Source organism: Oncorhynchus mykiss, chromosome 15, assembly GCF_057628025.1.
Source record: "Oncorhynchus mykiss isolate SJ-2025 chromosome 15, ASM5762802v1, whole genome shotgun sequence".
Taxonomy (NCBI): domain Eukaryota; kingdom Metazoa; phylum Chordata; class Actinopteri; order Salmoniformes; family Salmonidae; genus Oncorhynchus; species Oncorhynchus mykiss.
In genome coordinates, this window is record NC_143036.1 from 67,673,424 (window position 1) to 67,697,239 (window position 23,816).

The following is a 23,816-nucleotide window of genomic DNA, read 5'->3' on the forward strand; positions in this document are numbered from 1 at the left end:
CAGACTCGCTGGCTGTAGCCCCAAGGCCTGGGTTCTGCACCACACACACAACGTCTACCCTTGAAATGCTAACTGACTGGCAGACCCACTGTGCCAAAAAGTGGGTCGCCTCGTGCCCACAAACCACGCCGGGCGGTCCAGGGCATTCGAGGCAGCAGCAGGCACGTTAGGGCTAGCGGGCATGAGAGGGTGGCATGGTGGTGGTCAGGCAGTTAAGTCTTTCAACGTTAGAAGCCGTCAGGGGCCGACCACAACTCAACCAGGCTCCCTTCTGCCATTATGGATCACCGTAACGTCATATGACCACCAGCACTGCTTGGCCAGTGCTTTAGCACAACCAGAAATATATCAACATTATTTACGGGGGGGGGGGGGGGGGGGGGGGGGGCAGAACTAGAGCCTATCAGAGCAGAGCTGCCATTTTGGGTCAATTCAATGCGGCATTAGGGGGACCTGTTTCAGTGAGTCAATCCAGGGCAGGCTACAAGGAGAGGAGCCTACCAACTACCAGCTGTGGTCATTATGGGTTGATGGGTCATTTTGGTAAGGAATTCTCGTATGAGACCCTTGGGTCAAACGCAACACACTGTTCCCGCTCTGAACAGACAGAGCGCTTGCCAGTACCACTGATCACCTCATCCACACACAACATTACATTTGGGCTTGGCCCATTATAACAGAAGGGCAATTGACATTGCAGGTTGATGTTGTGACTGGGTTCATGGAGCTGTGCAGATTATCCCGGGTTAGGTCTTCCGGCTGTATGCGTGTGCGAGCCAAATCAACTAAACTAAACGTCAAAAAAAAAAAGAAACGTCCTCTCACTGTCAACTGCGTTTATTTTCATCAAACTTAACATGTGTAAATATTTGTATGAACATAAGATTCAACAACTGAGACAAACTGAACAAGTTCCACAGACATGTGACTAACATAAATGGAATAATGGGGGGGTGGGGGGGGTCAAAATCAGAAGAAACAGTCAGTATCTGGTGTGGCCACCAGCTGCATTAAGTACTGCAGTGCATCACCTCCTCATGGACTGCACCAGCTTTGCCAGTTCTTTGCTGCTCTTCCACCAAGGCACCTGCAAGTTCACGGACATTTCTGGGGGGAATGGCCTTAGTCCTCACCCTCATGCTGGAGGGTCATGTCAGGATGAGCCCGCAGGAAGGGTACCACATGAGGGAGGAGGATGGCTTCCCTGTAACGCATTTGAGATTGCCAGCAATGACAACCAGCTCAGTCCGATGATGCTTTGACCCACGCCCCAGACCATGACGGACCCTCCACCTCCAAATCGATCCCGCTCCAGAGTACAGGCATCGGTGTAAAACTTATTCCTTTGATGATAAACTCAAATCCGACCATCGTCCCTGGTGAGACAAAACCGCGACTCGTCAGTGAAGAGCACATTTTGAAGTCCAGTCTGGTCCAGTGACGGTGGGTTTGTTAGGCAACGTTGTTGCCGGTGATGTCTAATGAGGACCTCCCTTATCAGTTGTAATTCTATGTTCTGAACCAGGGTTCCCCAGCTGGCGGTCAAGTGACTATGGGTTTTCTGAGCAAAACAATTATAAATAAACAAAAGTTTTACTGTTGGACATAAAATATTGTAAAAACACCAGCAAATCAGCGATAATTTGAATTTTGGAAATATTTTCCAAAGTGTCATCAAGTGTGATCGTACACAAATGTAAGCAAGGTTTGAAATGATCATGTTTTAGTCAAATATTATATATTCTTACATTCAATGTGCAGTCTACAAATGATTTGTACTTATGTTCCAGCCCCAAGACCATCCACAAAATAAAAAAACCCATCTGTGTCTAGTTGAGGAATCCCTGTTGTACACACACCAAGAAGACCCTGCACGGTGGCCTGATGTGCTCCAAGCGCCAGTCAGCAGCATCCCACTCTCCGACCAGGGGCCAGACCCCTGACTAATCACCATTCGCTCACATCACTTTGAGGAGAGAGGGAGAGGAAGAGGTGGGAGCAAGAGAGGGAATTAAAGGGAGAGAGAATAGTGGGGAAAGGAAGGGGTCAGATATTCTTCCCTGTTCCTGGGGAATGGAGGAGTAAGAGAGAAAGGGAGAGAGGGCGAGCGAGAGGGCGAGCGAGAGGGCGAGCGAGAGGGCGAGCGAGAGGGCGAGCGAGAGGGCGAGCGAGAGGGCGAGCGAGAGGGCGAGCGAGAGGGCGAGCGAGAGGGCGAACGAGAGGGCGAACGAGAGGGCGAACGAGAGACAGTAGATGAAGAGTAAAATCATTCATCAAAAAGAGGTGTTTATCGAAATCAGAGCGACTTTTCTCTCTGTCCTCTCTCTATCTCTCCCCCTCTCACTTCTCTGTCCCTCTCTCTCTCCCTCCCTCTCACTTCTGTCTCTCTCTCCCTCTCACTTCTCTATGACCCTCTCTCTCTCCCTCTTTCACTTCTGTCTGTCCCACTCTCTTTATCTCTCCCTCCCTCACACTTCTGTCCCTCTCTCTCCCTCCCTCTCACTTCTTCTCTCCTTCCCTCTCTTTCTCTCCCTCCCTCTCACTTCTCTCCGTCCCTCTCACTTCTTCTCTCCATCTCTCTCTCCCTCCCTCTTTCACTTCTCTCCGTCCCTCTCACTTCTTCTCTCCGTCTCTCTCTCACTCCCTCTTTCACTTCTTTCCGTCCCTCTCTCTTTCTCTCACTCCCTCTTTCACTTCTTCTCTCCGTCCCTCTTTCACTTCTCTCCGTCCCTCTTTATCACTCCCTCTTTCACTTCTTCTCTCCGTCCCTCTCACTTCTTCTCTCCGTCTCTCTCTCCCTCCCTCTTTCACTTCTCTCCGTCCCTCTTTCACTCCCTCTTTCACTTCTCTCCGTCCCGCTTTCATTCCCTCTTTCACTTCTCTCCGTCCCTCTTTATCACTCCCTCTTTCACTTCTTCTCTCCGTCCCTCTCACTTCTCTCCGTCTCTCTCTCCCTCCCTCTTTCACTTCTCTCCGTCCCTCTTTCACTCCCTCTTTCACTTCTTCTCTCCGTCCCGCTTTCACTCCCTCTTTCACTTCTCTCCGTCCCTCTCTCCATCTCTCCTTCACTTCTCTCTGTCCCTCTCAACAGTAGACCATCTCCCGCCATCCAGTCCTCAAAATGTCCCAGGGCCCAGAGTGCACATGTGCACGCGCACACACCCACACACACGTCAGGGAGGATACACTCACTCTACATTGACCTTCTGACAGGAGGACGGAGAGAGAGAGAGAGAGCAATTGGGGAGAGAAAAAATATGAATAGACAGGCAAACGAGGAGAGAGAGCAAAGGCTTGAGTGAGACTGGCGAGAAGAGGAACAGGGAGAGGGGAGAGGAGGAGCGAGAGAGAGCAAGAAATAGGGAGAGAGAGAAAGAAAGAGAAGGAGAGAGTGGATTAGTTAATGCACAAAAACACTGCATCAAACCAATGCACTGCTCCGAGCAGGATGCGTCAGCAGTACATTCACGTTCCCCACTCAAGGACAAAAGAGAAAGAGCAACAGAGTGAACAAGCGAATGAAAGAGTGAGTAAACGAGAGAGAGAGAGAGAGAGAGAGAGAGCAGCCTTGCACCACACTGGCACCAGAAAAACGTGCCGGAATAACCTGAGCAGCAGGATTAACACCGGGGCTGCAGGGGTTAAAATTGTGTTGCCGTGGGGACACGCTGCCGTTTTCTCCAGTTCACCTGGGCAGCGCTTTATTCTCCTCTAAACCAGGGAGCCAGAGAGAGAAACAAGAAGGACAGTGGAAGCTAACACGGTTGAGAGGCTTCGCGCTGGCACACACAAAGGACTGAGTGCTTTGAGCTTGGCCACTACCTCAGGACACTGCAGGGGATGAGAAGAGCGAGAGAGGGGGAGAGAGAGAAAGAGATACACATCCCCGCTCTCGCTCATCTGCTGCTACAGCGGATCTGTTTTCCTCATCGATGCTGCTGTAACATCCTGTGCCCCGCTCGGCTCTCTCTTGCTTCACTCTCCTATTCTGCCGCGCGGTGAAGAAAAAAAGGGATTGAAAACAGGAGCGAGAAAGAGACCGAGGGAGATGGCGCTTTAGCCTCTTTTTGCTGTGCTGATATTGCTGCTGAATCTACTCTACGCCCCCCACCTCTCTCAACCCTGCTACTAACCCCCACCCACCCTCGGAAGAAATTGACGGATTATTGGGAAGTGCGCGGGAGGCAGGCTGCAGCTGCTGTGTGTGTGTGTGTGTGTGTGTGTGTGTGTGTGTGTGTGTGTGTGTGTGAGCGCCGCTGCTGGCGAGCCGTGTTTGCGTGCTGCTGTGCTGGAGCGCAGAGCTAGTTAAGAGGAGAAATAAGCTAATGACCGCAGTGTGTGTCGCGTAGCCTTTTCAACCCTGCCGAGCGCTACAGAAATCAAGTGGACACGACGCGACACACAGAGAGAGAGAGAGAGAGAGAGAGAGAGAGAGAGAGGGTGGACTGACTGACCACCAAAAAATAGAAAGAGCCAAGAAAAGGGGTCCTGTTTCCCCCCCACCTCAAAGAAAATTTGAAAGGACTGGAATTTTTCTTCTTCCTCCTTAAACCCCCACCCATTTTCTGCCTTGGGTTTTCAGAGTGCGGAGTGTGTGTGTCGGTGAGTACGCGTTTGTGCTATGGAGACTTGGAGAAGGCGTTCGGCGGAAACATCGAGCGGCGGATTCCAAGGACAAGCGGGAGAAGAGCAGCCGAGAGCGAGCGAGCGTGTACTGCTATAGGAGCCTGACTGGATTCCTACCCATCTAAAACATAAGCTTCGGATGGGCCTTCACATCTTTTCCTTCTTCGGATGATGTTCGCTTGTGTGGAATTATAAAAAAGGGGCCATTTTGGCAAAGAATCTTCACTTCATTTGCTTCTAACAGAGCAGAAAGAAAATTCTTTATTTCTCTGCTCCTTGGATATATACCTGATTTAAACACTCTGTGATTGACAAAAAAAGAGAAAACAATCTCGTAAGGACCTGTAAAAAAAAAAGCTTGAGGTAGGTGTCTAGAGTTTCCAACCCTATTTCAATCATCTCCATCTCCTATTCTATTATTTTTTCTCTTTCTCTGAAACATTTAAGAGCAGTTGTCCTCCCCCCTCCAGTAGTGTCCATGGAAAAGAGAGCCAGAGTTTTGCTTAATCCGGGGTAGGGCCAGCCCTCTCCTGGTTACTCAAGAACCAACCCCCCCTCCCTCCCCTCTTTATACCTCACCCCTCCTCCCACTTTCGACCACCAACCCATTCAACCAACCAACCGACCCCCCCCCCCAACCCCACCTCCGGCCCTCTCCCCCCCCCGGACGATGCTGAATTATGAGCGTGCCACATCATGAGTCTCCTGGGGCGGGTAGCTGTGCGTCGAGCCACCCTGCTCTGTGTTGTGTTCCTGATGGCGCGAGTGTGGAGCAGCGCCTCTCTGGCTATGGCGGGGGCGGCAGCGCCAGGCCCTCAGGGCTGCCCACCGCAGTGCTCGTGTAGTAGCCAACTGAGCAAGGTGGTGTGCACTCGGCGCGGCCTCACTCGCGTGCCCCCGGGCATCCCCGCCAACACGCGCCACCTCAACCTGATGGAGAATGCCATTGGAGAGGTGCAAGCCGACACCTTCCGACACCTGCACCACCTTGAGGTTCTGCAGCTGGGCCGCAACGCCATCCGGCAGATCGAGGTGGGCGCCTTCAATGGCCTCACCAGCTTAAACACGCTGGAGCTATTTGACAACCGGCTAACTGGGGTGCCCAGTGGTGCCTTTGAGTACCTGTCCAAGCTCAGGGAATTATGGCTGAGGAATAACCCCATCGAGAGCATCCCTTCGTATGCCTTCAACCGAGTGCCCTCGCTCATGCGTTTGGACCTGGGCGAGCTGCGCAAGCTGGATTTCATCTCCGATGGCGCCTTTGAGGGCCTGCACAACCTCAAGTACCTCAACCTGGGCATGTGCAACATCCGGGGGGAGATGCCCAATCTGAGCCCCCTGCTGGGCCTGGAGGAACTGGAGATCTCGGAGAACCTTTTCTCCGAAATCAAGCCAGGCTCCTTCCGGGGCCTGCGCTCACTCAAGAAGCTGTGGGTGATGAATTCGCAGATTGGGGTGATCGAGCGCAACGCCTTTGACGACCTGAGCTCGCTGGTGGAGCTCAACCTAGCCCACAACAACCTGAGCGCCCTGCCACACGACCTGTTCTCCCCCCTCAGGTACCTGGTGGAACTGCACCTCCACCACAACCCCTGGAACTGTGGCTGTGAAGCCCTGTGGCTGGCACGCTGGCTGCGAGAGTACATCCCTACCAATTCTACCTGCTGTGGCCGATGCCACGCGCCGGCCCACATGCGGGGCCGCCAGCTGGTGGAGGTGGACCGGGGGGAGACCGGCGTGCTCCAGTGCTCTGCCCCCTTCATAGGCGATGCGCCAAGAGACTTAAACATTTCGGCAGAGCGCGTAGCGGAGCTCCGTTGCCGGACTGCGCCAATGTCCTCGGTCCGGTGGCTGCTGCCCAATGGGACCATCCTGACGCATGCCTCGGCCCACCAGCGGATCGCCGTGCTCAACGACGGCACGCTCAACTTCTCCAACGTGCTGGCGGCTGACACAGGCACCTACACCTGCATGGTATCCAACGCGGCCGGCAACTCAAACGCCTCGGCCTACCTCAACGTGAGTGCGGCTGAACTCAACACGTCCAACCTCAGCTACTTCACCACAGTGACCGTGGAAGTGCCGGGACCTACCACGGAGATGCCCAAGCCCAAGACCACAACGAGCGCCCCTAACACTGGTAGGGGGGCAGGAGGAGAAGCAGGAGGAGACGCTGGCACCACCACCACCGCCTCGCCCTCCCTCTTTCAGCCCGTCTTCATCTCTACTCCCACCGTTCTGCTCCAGAACACCGAGGGCCAGCCAGGCGCCCGACCGTCCGCCGTTCCTGCCTCCAAGTCCGCCACGGTCAAGCCACCCGACACAGTCCCCAGCCTGGACGAGATGATGAAAACCACCAAGATCATCATCGGCTGCTTCGTAGCCGTCACGCTACTGGCCGCCGTCATGCTCATCGCCTTCTACAAGCTGAGGAAGCGCCACCAGCAGCGGAGCACAGTGGCAGCCACCCGTACAGTAGAAATCATCCAGGTGGACGAGGAGGACCTGCCGCCGCCTGCTTCGGCTGCCAACCAGATCCGAGACCACAACAGCATCCAAAAACTGGATTATATCAGCCACAAAACAGACTATGGCTTCCCCAAACCCAAAGCCGACTACAAGGGGGACTACACAATCCACATGCCCAAACCAGACTACATTATACACAAGCCCAAGGCTGAGTACACCACCTACAAACCAACCGTGGACTACACTACCCACAAATCTACAGTGGAATATAGCACCCACAAATCTACACCAGATTTTAGCCTTCATAGACCAAAGGCTGACTATAGCCCGTTCAGACCGGAATATAGCACTCACAAGCAGCCTAAAGCAGACTATAGCCCCTTCAAACCTGACTACAGTACTCACCCGAGAACACCTAAAGCAGATTATAGCCCATTCAAACCGGATTATAGCAGTAGTACTCACCCGAGAACACCTAAAGCAGATTATAGCCCCTTCAAACCGGATTATGGCACTCATCCAAAACCCAAACCGGACTATAGCCCATTCAAACCTGACTACAGCACTCACCCACGACCTAAACCAGACTACAGCCCTTACAAAACTGACTACAGCACTCAGTCCAAATCCAAACCGGAGTACAGTACACACAAATCCAAACCCGACAACAGTCAATACAAACCCAAATCAGAACACACCCCCAAGGGCGCGCCGGACTACATCGTCTTCAAATCAGGCTACAACAGCCCCCACAAACAGGATTATGGCAACCAGAAACCCAAAATGGATTCCAGTCCCCACAAAGCAGACCATCACAAGGTGGACTACCGCACCCTCAAGCCCAAATACAACACGTACAAGCCAGCAGGACATGGGGCTAAATGGACAGAGAACAACATTGGGAACTCTCTCCCTCGAACCTTGCCCAGCGCCATCACAAACCTCCCTGAGCCCTTTGTCATAAAAACTCACACCAAGGAGAAGGTTCAGGAGACTCAGATTTAAAGCCCCCCACACAACCCCCCACCCACCCCCCAGGCAAGTCCCAATCCCCATAGCCACCCCTCTCTTCTCATAACTACATGCAATAGAATGCACAACGGGGGAAAAGACAGGAACTTTCTTTTTTGTACAGAGTGCAAAACTTAAAGACTGAACATTTCTTGTTGTACATGCTTATAAATAAATCTATATATGAAACTATTGAAAGTACCATGGACTGGTGATAGAGAAGCATATTATATTAAAAATAAATACATTGAAACTATTTTCTAACTTGTAACTTCTATTTAAAAAGACGAGTTGTTTAACATACTGTCTTGACTTTGAGAAATGAGGGTAGACTTGTTAAAATAAAAAAAAAAGAGGCATTCTGTGTGATTTTTAAAAAAAACCAATGCTACAGAGAATGCAGTGAAAAGAGAAAAAACATTTATACTGAGAAGACTTTCTTTAAGAAAAAAAAAGGTCAGTGTTTGATCTTTACAGGTTTATCTTGTAAAAGCACCATGAATTTGTATTGTGCCAAATGTTACAAATGCAATAAAAAATGATTTTTGGAGAGAGAAAAAAAGAAACAGAGAGAGATGACGTTTTGTTCTCCTGGTGTACTGTAGCGAACAGCCAAACGCTTCAGACACTGCAGTAAGACTCTGCAGCTATACTTTAACCCTGCGTGTGCTGGGTGACTCACACAGAATCAATCACAGCACAGAAGTGCCTGCTGCTGTTTTTAATAACACTTGATATGCCCGTGTGTCGAGGCAGGTGGGGGAAGCTATGTTTAGTACGCATAACATTAGTCAATGACATGGTACTTAATCAAGGTGTGGCCCATTTCAAAGCGGGTACTAGATTTGTCCCGTTTTCATGAAGTTCTCCAAACGCATGGAACCCATGAGAAAAGCTTTTAAAGAGCCTCTATTTAAACAGGGGTATTTGAAGTGCTCCCCAGTGATATGTATGAGATTGCACTGCTGTCATGTCAATGAATGATTGCATGTGTGTAAAGATATGAAGGTGTAGGGTGTGATATGGTGTGCTAACTTGAGGGGGTTGTTTTCTATGTGCTTGACTTCGAGTGGTCAGAGAGGTGTTTTTCACTACCAGACTTGTGGATGTACGAGACAGACCCTGGTGATGTGAGCACACACACTTTCCTCTTGGCCCCCAAAACATCTCATTTCTCTTTTCATTGCATTCCCCCAGCTGTTGTGGCTTCATCAGTCAGTGACGGTTTTATGAGGACAAATGCTGTGGGTCTCGCCGTTAACTGTGCATTCTTCATCTTCAACAATCTCCCTCTCCATCTTAACATAGCCGTAACTTAGCTCCCCCCTAGCCCTGACCTGGAGAGATGACATGTACACCAGGTCGTTAGCGTCTGTGGACAGCTCAAACTGGCTAACAGCGTGTGTTTTTTTATAGAGACGGTTGTTTTGACTATCGGTGTAAAGAGTGACACGTACAGAACAGAGGCCTCTCTTTCTTTACCAAGACGCACGCTGGCTTTCAGCGGGACGCCGGAGCATTAACAACCGGGTGACAAGGCCCCCGGCGCCACAGCTCATTAAAATGCAAGAAAAGAGAAAAAAAAGATCAGACAAAAACAAATTGGGGGCATCTTATTAAGCAGTAAAAGGGAGTATTAATATGAGCTGGTATCGACGACGAGGGCACTTTGCTCACTGTGTCTGAGTGATTAAACTGTGATATAATTTACACAGCCTGGACGGACACACACCCCGTGTATAAAACTCGGCCCACAAAAATAAAAAACTGCTGGTGGTGAGGTAGTGTCACCGCAGCCCGGCCAATGGCAGCCGTTAAACGGCACACACGGTCCCCTCTGTCACCGGTTTACGTAACCGAGGCGGTAATGGGAGGACGGTGCAAGTTTGTCTCGGAGGGATCCGACTATTTTCGCTCTACACCAATTTATTCCCATTTATTTGTGAAAGAGAGAGAGAGAGAGACAGGAGAGAGAGAGAGAGAGAGAGAGAGAGACAGGAGAGAGAGAGAGAGACAGGAGAGAGAGAGAGAGACAGGAGAGAGAGAGAGAGACAGGAGAGAGAGAGAGAGAGAGAGAGACAGGAGAGAGAGAGAGAGAGAGAGAGAGAGAGACAGGAGAGAGAGAGAGACATGAGAGAGAGGAGAAAGAGAGGAGAGGAGAGAGAGAAGACAGAAAGAGAAAGGGAGGGAGGGAAAGGGAGAGTGGCTGATATTCTCATCTCTGCGCTGCACCATGCAGTAAGAGCATAAGAGAGCAGAGAGAGACAGAGACAGAGCAGAGATAGCAGAGAGAGAGAGAGCTGAGGCAGAACAGAGATAGCAGAGAAAGACAGAGCAGAGATACCAGAGAAAAAGAGAGACAGAGCAGAGATAGCAGAGAGAGAGAGAGCTGAGGCAGAGCAGAGATAGCAGAGAGAGAGAGACAGAACAGAGATAGCAGAGAAAGAGACAGAGCAGCGATAGCATAGAGAGAGAGAGGCAGAGCAGCGATAGCAGAGAGAGAGAGGTAGAGCAGAGATAGCAGAGAAAGAAAGACAGAGCAGAGATAGTAGAAAAAAAGAGAGACAGAGCAGAGATAGCAGAGAAAAAGAGAGAGACAGAGCAGAGATAGCAGAGAAAAAGAGAGAGACAGAGCAGAGATAGCAGAGAGAGAGAGAGCTGAGGCAGCTTTTGATGTGTTTAACCTGCAGTCAGGGCCCATCAGAATGATGTGTGTATGTGGGGGTGACGGTTCTGGGAATTTAGAGAGATGGAGGGAGGGGGGCTTAGAGAGAGAGAGGACCTCTCCAATCCAAAGAGACAGATTAGGAGGGGGGTTTGATACATACACACGCAAACTGATTAATATATCCTTCACACACACAAAGTTAAAATATCCCTGCCTCTCTCACACTCAGACACATAGCCCACATTTACTTAGATTACACACAGATGCACACAACCATATGCACACTGCCACTGAGCTGATAAGCAGACAAAAAACCTCTCTTAAACCCAAATACTTAGAGAACCTGAATCCCACACACTGTCACTGATGCAAACATATCGCTGGCACACAAACAGTAACAAAACCTTACACATACACAGCTCACAAACAAACATCCCAGCCAGTTCACCTCACACAAAGCTGGTCACTTAGCTGGTCACTTTATCAAGGATCAGACATGATCAAATCAAAACTCCCCCCCCATCTCTTTCTCTCGCTCCTTCCCCATCCCCCTCTCTCAGTAACTCACGGCCTTAAGGGACAGCATCTGACGGGCACTGTGGTGTGTCAATGTGCAGGGCTGGCTAAGGGACAGCATCTGACGGGCACTGTGGTGTGTCAACGTGCAGGGCTGGCTAAGGGACAGCATCTGACGGGCACTGTGGTGTGTCAACGTGTAGGGCTGGCTAAGGGACAGCATCTGACGGGCACTGTGGTGTGTCAACGTGCAGGGCTGGCTAAGGGACAGCATCTGACGGGCACTGTGGTGTGTCAACGTGCAGGGCTGGCTAAGGGACAGCATCTGACGGGCACTGGGGTGTGTCAACGTGCAGGGCTGGCTAAGGGACAGCATCTGACGGGCACTGTGGTGTGTCAACGTGCAGGGCTGGCTAAGGGACAGCATCTGACGGGCACTGTGGTGTGTCAACGTACAGGGCTGGCTAAGGGACAGCATCTGACGGGCACTGTGGTGTGTCAACGTGCAGGGCTGGCTAAGGGACAGCATCTGAGGGGCACTGTGGTGTGTCAACGTGCAGGGCTGGCTAAGGGACAGCATCTGACGGGCACTGTGGTGTGTCAACGTGCAGGGCTGGCTAAGGGACAGCATCTGACAGGCACTGTGGTGTGTCAACATACAGGGCTGGCTAAGGGACAGCATCTGACGGGCACTGTGGTGTGTCAACGTGCAGGGCTGGCTAAGGGACAGCATCTGACGGGCACTGTGGTGTGTCAAATCCCAAAAAATGTGGGGCTTGGAAAACAAGTGTAGCCGCTTCATCCAGTCCATTTCATCTCCATCGAGAGACCGAATTTGTCATTGTTTCTCCGGTGTGATGGTTAGAGCAGGAAATTGGTTTGACAATGTGATAGTGTGTGAGACCCACAATGTAGCATTCCTAATTGTCACTGGAGTGTGGTGAATGCAAGAGACAGGAGAGAGAGAGAGAGAGAGAGAGAGAGAGAGAGAGAGAGACAGTAGAGAGAGAGAGAGAGAGAGAGAGAGAGAGATAGAGAGAGGTAGAGAGAGAGAGAGAGAGAGACAGTAGAGACGACACGAGAGAGAGACGAAAGGAGAGAGAGAGAGACGACAGGAGAGAGACAGTAGAGAGAGAAAGAGACGACAGTAGAGAGACAGTAGAGAGCAGTAGAGAGAGAGAGAGAGAGAGAGAAGACAGGAGACAGTAGACAGTAGAGAGAGAGAGTAGATTTGTTGTTAAGGCAAATCAAGTCTGACATTTTAAGGTGGAAATTACAGGAAAATTCTCTGCAACAACAAAGTGATCAAATAAAGACAGCACATACACTATATACACTGAAGTATGTGGACAGACCTTCAAATTGGTGGACTCTGGAGCAGTAGAAATGCATTGTCTGGAGTGAATCTCGCTTCACCATCTGGCAGTCCAACGAACTAATCTGGGTTTGGCGGATGCCAGGAGAACGCTACCTAACCGAATGCATAGTGCCAACTGTAAAGTTTGGTGGAGGAGGAATAATGGTCTGGGGTTGTTTTTTATTGGTCGGGCTAGGCCCCTTAGTTCCAGTGAAGGAAAATCTTAACGCTACAGCATACAATGACCTTCTAGACGATTCTGTGCTCCTAAATTTGTGGCAGCAGTTTGGGGAAGGCCCTTTCCTGTTTCAGAATGACAATGCCTCTGTGCACAAAGCGAGGTCCATACAGAAATTTGGTCAGTTTCTCGAGATCGGTGTGGAAGAACTTGACTGGCCTGCACAGAGCCCTGACCTCAACCCCATCAAACTCCTTTGAGGTGAATTGGAACGCCGACTGCGAGCCAGGCCTAATCGCCCACCATCATGGAAGCAAGTCCCCACAGCAATGTTCCAACATCTAGTGGAAAGCTTTCCCAGAAGAGTGGAGGCTGTTATAGCAGCAAAGGGGGAGACTAACTCCATATTAATACCCATGATTTTGGAATGAGATATTCGACCAGCAGGTATCCACATATGATGGTGCTGTGCTGGTCTGTGGAGTTCTGTACTGTTTCTGTGTGCTCTACCTATGCTATACCACATCATCCAATGTTGTGCTATGCTGCAGTGAGCTAACAAAGCACAGTTGTGTTACTGGACAACAAGAGGGGTCCTAGAGACAGTAGGTGTCTGTCCTGTGCTTTCTGTACTGAATTATATATCTCTGCTATACCACACCAATCTATACTGGAGTGGTTCTGTACTGAATTATATCTCTGCTATACCACACCAATCTATACTGGAGTGGTTCTGTACTGAATTATATCTCTGCTATACCACACCAATCTATACTGGAGTGGTTCTGTACTGACTTATATCTCTGCTATACCACACCAATCTATACTGGAGTGGTTCTGTACTGAATTATATCTCTGCTATACCACACCAATCTATACTGGAGTGGTTCTGTACTGAATTATATCTCTGCTATACCACACCAATCTATACTGGAGTGGTTCCGTACTGAGCTAACGTGGTCCCACTAGTTAGCTAGTTGTTGGGGGCTGTCAGGCAGGCCGTGTCCAGGGCGACACAAACGCCAGTCCTCCTCTGTTGGAAGGAAGCAGCTCTCGCTCTACTCTGTGCGCTTCATTAGCAATCACTGAGGAAGCCATTTGGAAGGAGACAAGCATGTAGCATGCAGCATGCCCGCCACAGCTCACAGGACCCTGACGGATGGAGAGGGAGGAAGAGAGAGAGGGGAGGGAGGGAGGGGGGAGGGAGAAGCAGAAAGCTTGGTGGGGAGAGAAAAGGTGGGAAGACAAGAGAGAGAGGGGGGAGAGAAAGAAAAAGGGGAGAGAGAGTGAGCGAGAGAGAAACAGGAAAAGTAGAAGGGTAGAAAATCAGAAAGATGCAAAACAGGAAAGGTGGAGGCAGAGAGCGCGAGAGAGAAGCGGGCAGAATAGGCCAATCAGCAGAAAGAAAGTGCAGGAGAAATGTGGTGGAGGAGGATAAGCATGTTGGTGAAATATTAAATGCAATAGAATAAACAAATATCAAAAGAGGGGAGGCAGAGCAGATAGAAAAGGAGAAGGGGAAAACAGACCGACAGGGAGAGAGAGCTAGAGAGATATGGAGCAAACAGAACATGATGAAAAAGTGCCAGCTAGATAGAACAGGGAAAGAATGAATTCCTTGATTGTGCCTGGAGGGCTGCACCAACTAGAGGTGTAGGGTGGGGGTGGGGCAGTATAGTACAACATACAGGAAAAGCTGATAACCAGTAATGGACTGAACCACTGGTAAGCTTGGGACTATAATGGTTCTATCTGAAAAAAAATGATTCTGAGATAATTGGCTATAAAGTTCTGAACCCTCATTGGTTTAAATGGTGTCAGCAATTTATATATTGTATTATTTTGAACTATATACACAGAGAACATTGAACAGAACAAGGCTATAGTCCCCCCCAAGCTCTCTCACTAGGGGGCGGAGGGGGGCAGTAAATGGTAGGTGATGTACTAGGGGTTGTGTGTGGTTGTAGGGGTTGTGTGCGTGCTCGGTTGTAGGGGTTGTGCGTGCTCGGTTGTAGGGGTTGTGCGTGCTCGGTTGTAGGGGTTGTGCGTGCTCGGTTGTAGGGGTTGTGCGTGCTCGGTTGTAGGGGTTGTGAGTGCTCGGTTGTAGGGGTTGTGCGTGCTCGGTTGTAGGGGTTGTGAGTGCTCGGTTGTAGGGGTTGTGCGTGCTCGGTTGTGTGTGTGGCTGTAAGGGTTGTGCGTGCTCGGTTGTGTGTGTGGCTGTAGGGGTTGTGTGTGCTCGGTTGTGTGTGTGGCTGTAGGGGTTGTGCGTGCTCGGTTGTGTGTGTGGCTGTAGGGGTTGTGCGTGCTCAGTTGTGTGTGTGGCTGTAGGGGTTGTGCGTGCTCGGTTGTGTGTGGCTGTAGGGGTTGTGCGTGCTCGGTTGTGTGTGTGGCTGTAGGGGTTGTGCGTGCTCGGTTGTGTGTGGCTGTAGGGGTTGTGCGTGCTCGGTTGTGTGTGGCTGTAGGGGTTGTGCGTGCTCGGTTGTGTGTGGCTGTAGGGGTTGTGCGTGCTCGGTTGTGTGTGGCTGTAGGGGTTGTGCGTGCTCGGTTGTGTGTGGCTGTAGGGGTTGTGCGTGCTCGGTTGTGTGTGGCTGTAGGGGTTGTGCGTGGTCGGTTGTGTGTGGCTGTAGGGGTTGTGCGTGCTCGGTTGTGTGTGGCTGTAGGGGTTGTGCGTGCTCGGTTGTGTGTGGTTGTAGGGGTTGTGCGTGCTCGGTTGTGTGTGGTTGTAGGGGTTGTGCGTGCTCGGTTGTGTGTGGTTGTAGGGGTTGTGCGTGCTCGGTTGTGTGTGGCTGTAAGGGTTGTGCGTGCTCGGTTGTGTGTGGCTGTAGGGGTTGTGCGTGCTCGGTTGTGTGTGGTTGTAGGGGTTGTGCGTGCTCGGTTGTGTGTGGTTGTAGGGGTTGTGCGTGCTCGGTTGTGTGTGGTTGTAGGGGTTGTGCGTGCTCGGTTGTGTGTGGTTGTAGGGGTTGTGCGTGCTCGGTTGTGTGTGGTTGTAGGGGTTGTGCGTGGCTGTAAGGGTTGTGCGTGCTCGGTTGTGTGTGGCTGTAGGGGTTGTGCCTAGTTGTTTCTTCTATACTTGTGGGGATGTACTATCCTTGTGGGATTTTTGAACAAGGAAAAGGCTCTCTCGTGGGGACATATCCCATGAGGACAAAGACTATATTAAGTTTAGGGGTTAGGTTTAGGGTTACGGGTTAAGGTAAGATTAGGAGAAATAGGATTTTGAATGTAAATTAATTGTTGACCCACATGAGGATAGAGGAACATAGCGTGCTAGTCCCTTCTAACGACCAAACAATGTGTTCATGAAATAACAGCTCCTCAAATATTTACTTTCTGCATTACTTATTCCATTTGCTATATAGGCAATATGATTCAATTTCTTTCTATATGATTCAATATCTTTCTATATGATCCTATATGATTCAATATCTTTCTATATGATTCAATATCTTTCTATATGTTCCTATATGATTCAATATCTTTCTCTATATGATCCTATATGAATTCAATATCGTTCTATATGATTCCATATCTTTCGAAATGATTCAATATCTTTCTATATATGATTCTATAGACAAGGGGGATATGACTCAATAGGGTCCTAGTTATTGGAATATAACAGGTCGTCAGAGTTCAATTTATTCCAAATGGCACAAGGGAAATGATAGACAAACATTCTACTACCAAGGATTAGACTATAGACCAACATTTTAAATATATTCTGTAAAACATGAAATAAACATTCTTTAATACTATAATGAATGACAACCTTTAAAACAACACTGGTGATGACTCAGGTCCTACCTGTTCATAACAGTTGTATGAATGACACTCAAACAACAAGCTCTTCTATGAGAACGCCTGGCTGCACGCCGTGACTCAACGATGTTGTTGGGAGTAAAAGCCAATTACTGATGGCTACACACTATAGTAGGTTGACATGATGAGTTGTTGCTGTGTGTGAGGATCCCTGCTATTGTGTGTGTGTGTGTGTGTGTGTGTGTGTGCGGGGTAGGGAGTTGAGGCCTAGGGAACAAGCGGCTGCGTAAGGAAAGAGGAAGAGACTGACTTGTTTTTCTGAGGTGTGTTTTATCAGATGGGGCCGTATTGATTGATTTTCATTGGTTCACTGTCAGGCTTGTGCTTTGATTGGTTGTTAAATAATTCAATAGAAACATATCTTAACAGCAATGCCAACAGGCGAGCCTTTAAAAGATACCATCAAACAATATTCAATCTGGGAGATCTGGGAGACTCCAGTAACTAGAAACGATTTCAAATCCAATTTAACCTGACTGTTACTGTTACCAACCTAGTTGTATGTGAACCAGTTGTGGTCCTGGAGGGAGACTTTATTGCTCTATTGGAAGGTGAAAAACAGTGGGTTTCCGCTGGCCAGAGACAATGGAAGAGTGTTTTTATGACCTCTGCTTATCGTAGGGAGCTGTCAGGGTAGACCGTCTCTCTCTCTCTCTCTCACACACACACACACACACACACAGTTCATTTCGGAATCTACAATGAATTTGTACATACACTCCCCCTCTGCTCTCCTTGTAACACATTAGCATGGATCTTCACGGTATTCTCTATGCCCCCTGCTTTAGCAGAATGGATTTTCCACTGTTGTTGTTAGCTACCGCCTCTGCCACCACGTGCTACCGGTGCTAGTGCTACCGGTGCTAGTGCTACCGGTGCTGCCTCTGCCACCACCGTGCTTCTGCTGCTGCTGCTCTGCAGGGCCATCCATTTCACCACGTCATGTCGGAAGGAGCGAGAAAGAGAAAGAGAGAGAAAGAGAGCGAGAGATACACCCACTGGGAAAGAGAAGGCCCCCCTTGGTAGCTACACGCATTTTAAACACGACCCACTGGGGCTGGGGGTTTGTGAAGCAGAGCGTCTCGGAGTGAACAGATGACTCTGGGTCAGAGGAGAAGGGGAATAAACCCAAACAACGACTTCATTTGGAGCAGTTTTGGAGCGGTGGGGAGCTTATCTGACAAAACGCCTCCTACAGTGCTAGCAATCTACTTCAAAGTTGGCATGCTAAGAAGAGAGAAAATGTTTTAACAAGGTATCTACTTAAGTCAGTGTGTTATAAAAGGTATTCTGATTCAATGTGTCAGAGTTAGGGAAGAATCAGCACAGTGCTTCCTGCAAGGAAGAAAAAAGGGAGAAGAGGGGGGGAGCCAGAGAGAGGGAGAGAGAGAGAGGGCGCGAGGGAGACAGAGAGAGAAAGCACGAGGGAGAGAGAGAGAGAGGGCGCGAGGGAGAGAGAGAGAGAGGGCGCGAGGGAGAGAGAGAGAGAGAGAGAGAGGGCGCGAGGGAGAGAGAGAGAGGGCGGGAGGGAGAGAGAGAGAGGGCGGGAGGGAGAGAGAGAGAGGGCGCGAGGGAGAGAGAGAGAGGGCGCGAGGGAGAGAGAGAGAGAGGGCGCGAGGGAGAGAGAGAGAGAGGGCGCGAGGGAGAGAGAGAGAGAGGGCGCGAGGGAGAGAGAGAGAGAGGGCGCGAGGGAGAGAGAGAGAGAGGGCGCGAGGGAGAGAGAGAGAGAGGGCGCGAGGGAGAGAGAGAGAGAGGGCGCGAGGGAGAGAGAGAGAGAGGGCGCGAGGGAGAGAGAGAGAGGGCGCGAGGGAGAGAGAGAGAGGGCGCGAGGGAGAGAGAGAGAGGGCGCGAGGGAGAGAGAGAGAGGGCGCGAGGGAGAGAGAGAGAGGGCGCGAGGGAGAGAGAGAGAGGGCGCGAGGGAGAGAGAGAGGGCGCGAGGGAGAGAGAGAGAGGGCGCGAGGGAGAGAGAGAGGGCGCGAGGGAGAGAGAGAGAGGGCGCGAGGGAGAGAGAGAGGGCGCGAGGGAGAGAGAGAGGGCGCGAGGGAGAGCGCGAGGGCGCGAGGGAGAGAGAGAGAGGGCGCGAGGGAGAGAGAGGGGGCGCGAGGGAGAGAGAGAGAGGGCGCGAGGGAGAGAGAGAGGGCGCGAGGGAGAGAGAGAGGGCGCGAGGGAGAGAGAGAGGGCGCGAGGGAGAGAGAGAGGGCGCGAGGGAGAGCGCGAGGGAGAGAGAGAGAGGGCGCGAGGGAGAGAGAGAGAGGGCGCGAGGGAGAGAGAGAGAGGGCGCGAGGGAGAGAGAGAGAGGGCGCGAGGGAGAGAGAGAGAGGGCGCGAGGGAGAGAGAGAGCGGGCGCGAGGGAGAGAGAGAGAGGGCGCGAGAGAGAGAGAGAGAGGGCGCGAGAGAGAGAGAGAGAGAGGGCGCGAGAGAGAGAGAGAGAGGGCGCGAGGGAGAGAGAGAGGGCGCGAGGGAGAGAGAGAGAGGGCGCGAGGGAGAGAGAGAGAGAGGGCGCGAGGGAGAGAGAGAGAGGGCGCGAGAGAGAGAGAGAGAGGGCGCGAGAGAGAGAGAGAGAGAGGGCGCGAGAGAGAGAGAGAGAGAGGGCGAAACCTCTGCAGCAGCCTATGATGCACTAACCAACGAAACAGAGTATTTTCTCTCTCTCTCCCTCACAGTTTTCTGCACTTATTATTTAGTGGGGCCATTTAGAAAACTATTGCACTGTGCATAATTACTTAATGTAAATGTGGTAAAAAGATGGATTCCAATCCAATATATTAAGATATAGCAAGTAGAGTGCTTATCTCAGATTCATAGGCAAGCTTTTATGAGCAGGGCCTAGGCGCCGCTCCCAGTTCCTAGTTTTAAATCGACCCCAAATAAATGCAGCCTTGAAAACTGCCCATTTAAAATACAGCTAATACTTCATTTAAACTGTGTGTGTGAGCCAGGAGAACAAAAACGCCTATATGTAATGATCACAGACTTGGCGTTCATGTTCTCGTTCGGAAGGCCAATGGAACAGTAGTGTGCACTGACAATAAAGCACTCCGAACAGCAAACATGCACACTTGCAGATTACTGCTAAAGAGTGCTGAGAGTGAGCGTTTACTGCTGAGTTCAGAATGCAGCAAAACTAATAGTAGGATTAAACAGCACATTAGTGTTTCTAGGTCCAAATGCGCAGTGTGTTTAGATTAGTTGCAGACTAGTTGTAAAGATCAGAAACAAGTTTATACCCTCAATCCCTCTTATCCCGACGAATGGACATGGATGCACACACACAGCTGGGTATTAGTGTGGGGGGCCTGATGTTCTTTTCCCATGCCTCAGAAGGGATTTAACCCCAGTGAAGGGCATTCTAACAGTGTTTGTACACGTGAGATGTAGACCTGGCAGAGTGTGAGGCTTTAAGGTGACCTTGCGTCAGTCTAACATCTCTCTCACACAAACACGCGCACACAATCAGGAAGTGATTCTAGACAACACCCACAATCCCAGAGTATAATAATATAGAACGAACACGGTCATTCAGGACACTTATTCAAAGCAATTCCGAGCCAAGACATTAACTCAATTTACAGTTAACTGCCAAAATAAAGGAAACACTTGACTAAATGAGGGGTATAAAGTATATTGAAAGCAGGTGCTTCCACAGAGGTGTGGTTCCTGAGTTAATTAAGCAATTAACATCCCATCATGCTTAGGGTCATGTATAAAAATGCCCAGTTGCCCATTATTTTGTCTACCACGGCTAGAAGAGATCTCAGTGACTTTGAAAGAGGGGACTCAGGGCCTCCCGGGTGGTTAAGGGCGCTGTACTGCAGCACCAGCTGCGCCATCAGAGTCCCTGGGTTCGCGCCCAGGCTCTGTCGTAACCGGCCGCGACCGGGAGGTCCGTGGGGCGACGCACAATTGGCCTAGCGTCGTCCGGGTTAGGGAGGGCTTGGTCGGTAGGGATGTCCCTGTCTCATCGCGCACCAGCGAATCCTGAGGCGGTCCAGGCGCAGTGCACGCTAACCAAGGTTGCCAGGTGCACGGTGTTTCCTCCGACACATTGGTGCAGCTGGCTTAAGGGTTGGATGCGCGCTGTGTTAAGAAGCAGTGCGGCTGGTTGGGTTGTATATCGGAGGACGCATGACTTTCAACCTTCGTCTCTCCCGAGCCCGTACGGGAGTTGTAGCGATGAGACAAGATAGTAGCTACTAAAAAACAATTGGATACCACGAAATTGGGGAGAAAAAGAGGTAAAAAAATAATATTTAAAGAACAAAAAAAAGAACTGATAGGAGCATAGGGGGTTTAAAAGGTGGGTGTGTCAGTCATAGTCACCAGATCTCAACCCAATTGGAACACTCCTGAATCTGGAGCGGTGCCTCAGTGTTTTGCACCATGAACAAAACACCAAACTATGGAATTTCTTGTGGAAGAATGGTGTCACATCCCTCCAATAGAGTTCCAGACACTTGTAGAATCTATGACAAGGCACATTGAAGCTGTTCTGGCCTGTGGTGGCCCAACGCCTTATTAAGACACTATGTTAGTGTTTCCTTTATTTTGGCAGTTACCTTTATGTGACCTGTGTGGGAATAACATTCACAACCCTGGTGTTACCAACCCTACACTCTTACACAGTCAGCAACTTGAGCAGGTGAGAGTGAGCATCAAAATGCACTACAAATACCAAGCGCAAATACAGATCGTTTAAAGAATCCCACTGAGGGAGGAAGGTATACTCCCCTGTAGGGGGCACTACTAATTAGACAACGCTCCTCGCTTGTACTGTCGCTCCCTCGGTCTCTCTCGGTCTCCCTCGGTCTCTCTATCCGTCTGTGACCGTCTAATTAAATAGGAGGGGGCTGGGAACATCAAAGCTGGAGTGTGTGAGAACAACAGTCAAGGTATTCTTTGCTAGAGCTGGACCATTTTAATAGTCCTTTGTCTTTTCCAATCACAGAGGGGCCCTAGAGAGGGAGAGAGAGCGCCAGGGCTTTCTAATATCCCCCCGTCGTTTGGTTATTCACACACACGAGGGGAGAGCTCTGATGTGCTTCTGTGCTTGGAGGTGCGTCTTGACTGGCAGTTGAACCTGTACACTGTGTTTCTAGTGTGTATTGTTACATAAGCAGCAAATTAGGCCAATGAGCCATTTGTATTCTATAGGATTCCTTGAAATACCAACACAACCATCTCCAACTGTTTTATACGAGCTGGAGTGCTGCCAATCCCTTTCATTTGGTGTAGCGTATCATATTGCTTCTGACCCTAAACTTCCAAACACTCCACAAACAAACACTCCTGCCAATAGAAGGTTTAATGATGGATGGTTTACCTGTCTATGGGAGGAGCCGGGTAGCTCCAGTGAACCGACACACCCCCTGTGGTGACTATTGATAAAGGTACTGAGCGCCTGCTGGGGAGACTGAGGGGAGACCAATGGGAGGAGTGAAAAAAAACAATGGCATGGGGAGAGACAGATTCTGAACTAAGATGAACATGTAGGACAGGTACAGCATCTGAACTGAGATGAACATGTAGGACAGGTACAGCATCTGAACTGAGATGAAAATGCAGGACAGGTACAGCATCTGAACTGAGATGAACATGTAGGACAGGTACAGCATCTGAACTGAGATGAACATGTAGGACAGGTACAGCATCTGAACTGAGATGAACATGTAGGACAGGTACAGCATCTGAACTGAGATGAACATGCAGGACAGGTACAGCATCTGAACTGAGATGAACATGTAGGACAGGTACAGCATCTGAACTGAGATGAACATGCAGGACAGGTACAGCATCTGAACTGAGATGAACATGCAGGACAGGTACAGCATCTGAACTGAGATGAACATGCAGGACAGGTACAGCATCTGAACTGAGATGAACATGTAGGACAGGTACAGCATCTGAACATGTAGGACAGGCACAGCATCTGAACTGAGATGAACATGTAGGACAGGTACAGCATCTGAACTGAGATGAACATGCAGGACAGGTACAGCACCTGAACTGAGATGAACATGTAGGACAGGTACAGCATCTGAACATGTAGGACAGGCACAGCATCTGAACTGAGATGAACATGTAGGACAGGTACATCATCTGAACTGAGATGAACATGCAGGACAGGTACAGCACCTGAACTGAGATGAACATGTAGGACAGGTACAGCATCTGAACTGAGATTAACATGCAGGACAGGTACAGCATCTGAACTGAGATGAACATGCAGGACAGGTACAGCATCTGAACTGAGATGAACATGCAGGACAGGTACAGCACCTGAACTGAGATGAACATGCAGGACAGGTACAGCATCTGAACTGAGATGAACATGCAGGACAGGTACAGCACCTGAACTGAGATGAACATGTAGGACAGGTACAGCATCTGAACTGAGATGAACATGTAGGACAGGTACAGCATCTGAACTGAGATGAACATGTAGGACAGGTACAGCATCTGAACTGAGATGAACATGTAGGACAGGTACAGCATCTGAACTGAGATGAACATGCAGGACAGGCACAGCATCTGAACTGAGATGAACATGTAGGACAGGCACAGCATCTGAACTGAGATGAACATGCAGGACAGGTACAGCACCTGAACTGAGATGAACATGTGGGACAGGTACAGCATCTGAACTGAGATGAACATGTAGGACAGGTACAGCATCTGAACATGTAGGACAGGCACAGCATCTGAACTGAGATGAACATGTAGGACAGGTACAGCATCTGAACATGCAGGACAGGTGAAAACAATGGGCCAGAAAGCTTCATTCACCTACCAAGCTCTTTCAGCTGTCTACAATGTGTACTTGGGAGAGAGTCAACGTATGGCTAGGGGGTGACACTCTTTCCCTGACAGTGGGGAGGGAGGGGTGAGGGGAGAGGAGGTTACATCAGACGACTTGGCCAAGACCTAGCCTCCTACTCTGCTGGCAGCGCAGGAACAAAATGTTAGATCAAAGTAATACATCTAGTATGGCTTCACTAGCATTGTTTCAGGAGATAACTCTCTCTCTGTGTGAAGAGTATGTCATCTCGCAGCCAAAATGACAACTTGCACTAACGGACAGAGGAACAATATGGAGTGATTCGAAACCTGTGTGTAGTGTGTGTGTGTGTGTGTGTGTGTGTAGTGTGTGTGTGTGTAGTGTGTATGTGTGTGTGAGT

At 50.1% G+C, this 23,816-nt stretch overlaps 2 protein-coding genes across 3 annotated transcripts in view; one reads left to right on the forward strand and one right to left on the reverse strand.

Annotated features, from left to right (window-relative positions):
• Positions 1 to 23,816, reverse strand: part of LOC110490780 (staphylococcal nuclease domain-containing protein 1) — a 374,611-nt gene that overhangs the window by 201,554 nt on the left and 149,241 nt on the right. The gene's annotated exons all lie outside the window — the stretch shown is intronic.
• LOC110490817 (leucine-rich repeat-containing protein 4-like) lies at positions 3,295 to 8,672 on the forward strand. The gene has a single exon (XM_021564266.3). It carries the CDS (start codon positions 5,323 to 5,325, stop codon positions 8,098 to 8,100), a length of 2,778 nt encoding a protein of 925 aa, XP_021419941.3. The 5' UTR covers positions 3,295 to 5,322; the 3' UTR covers positions 8,101 to 8,672.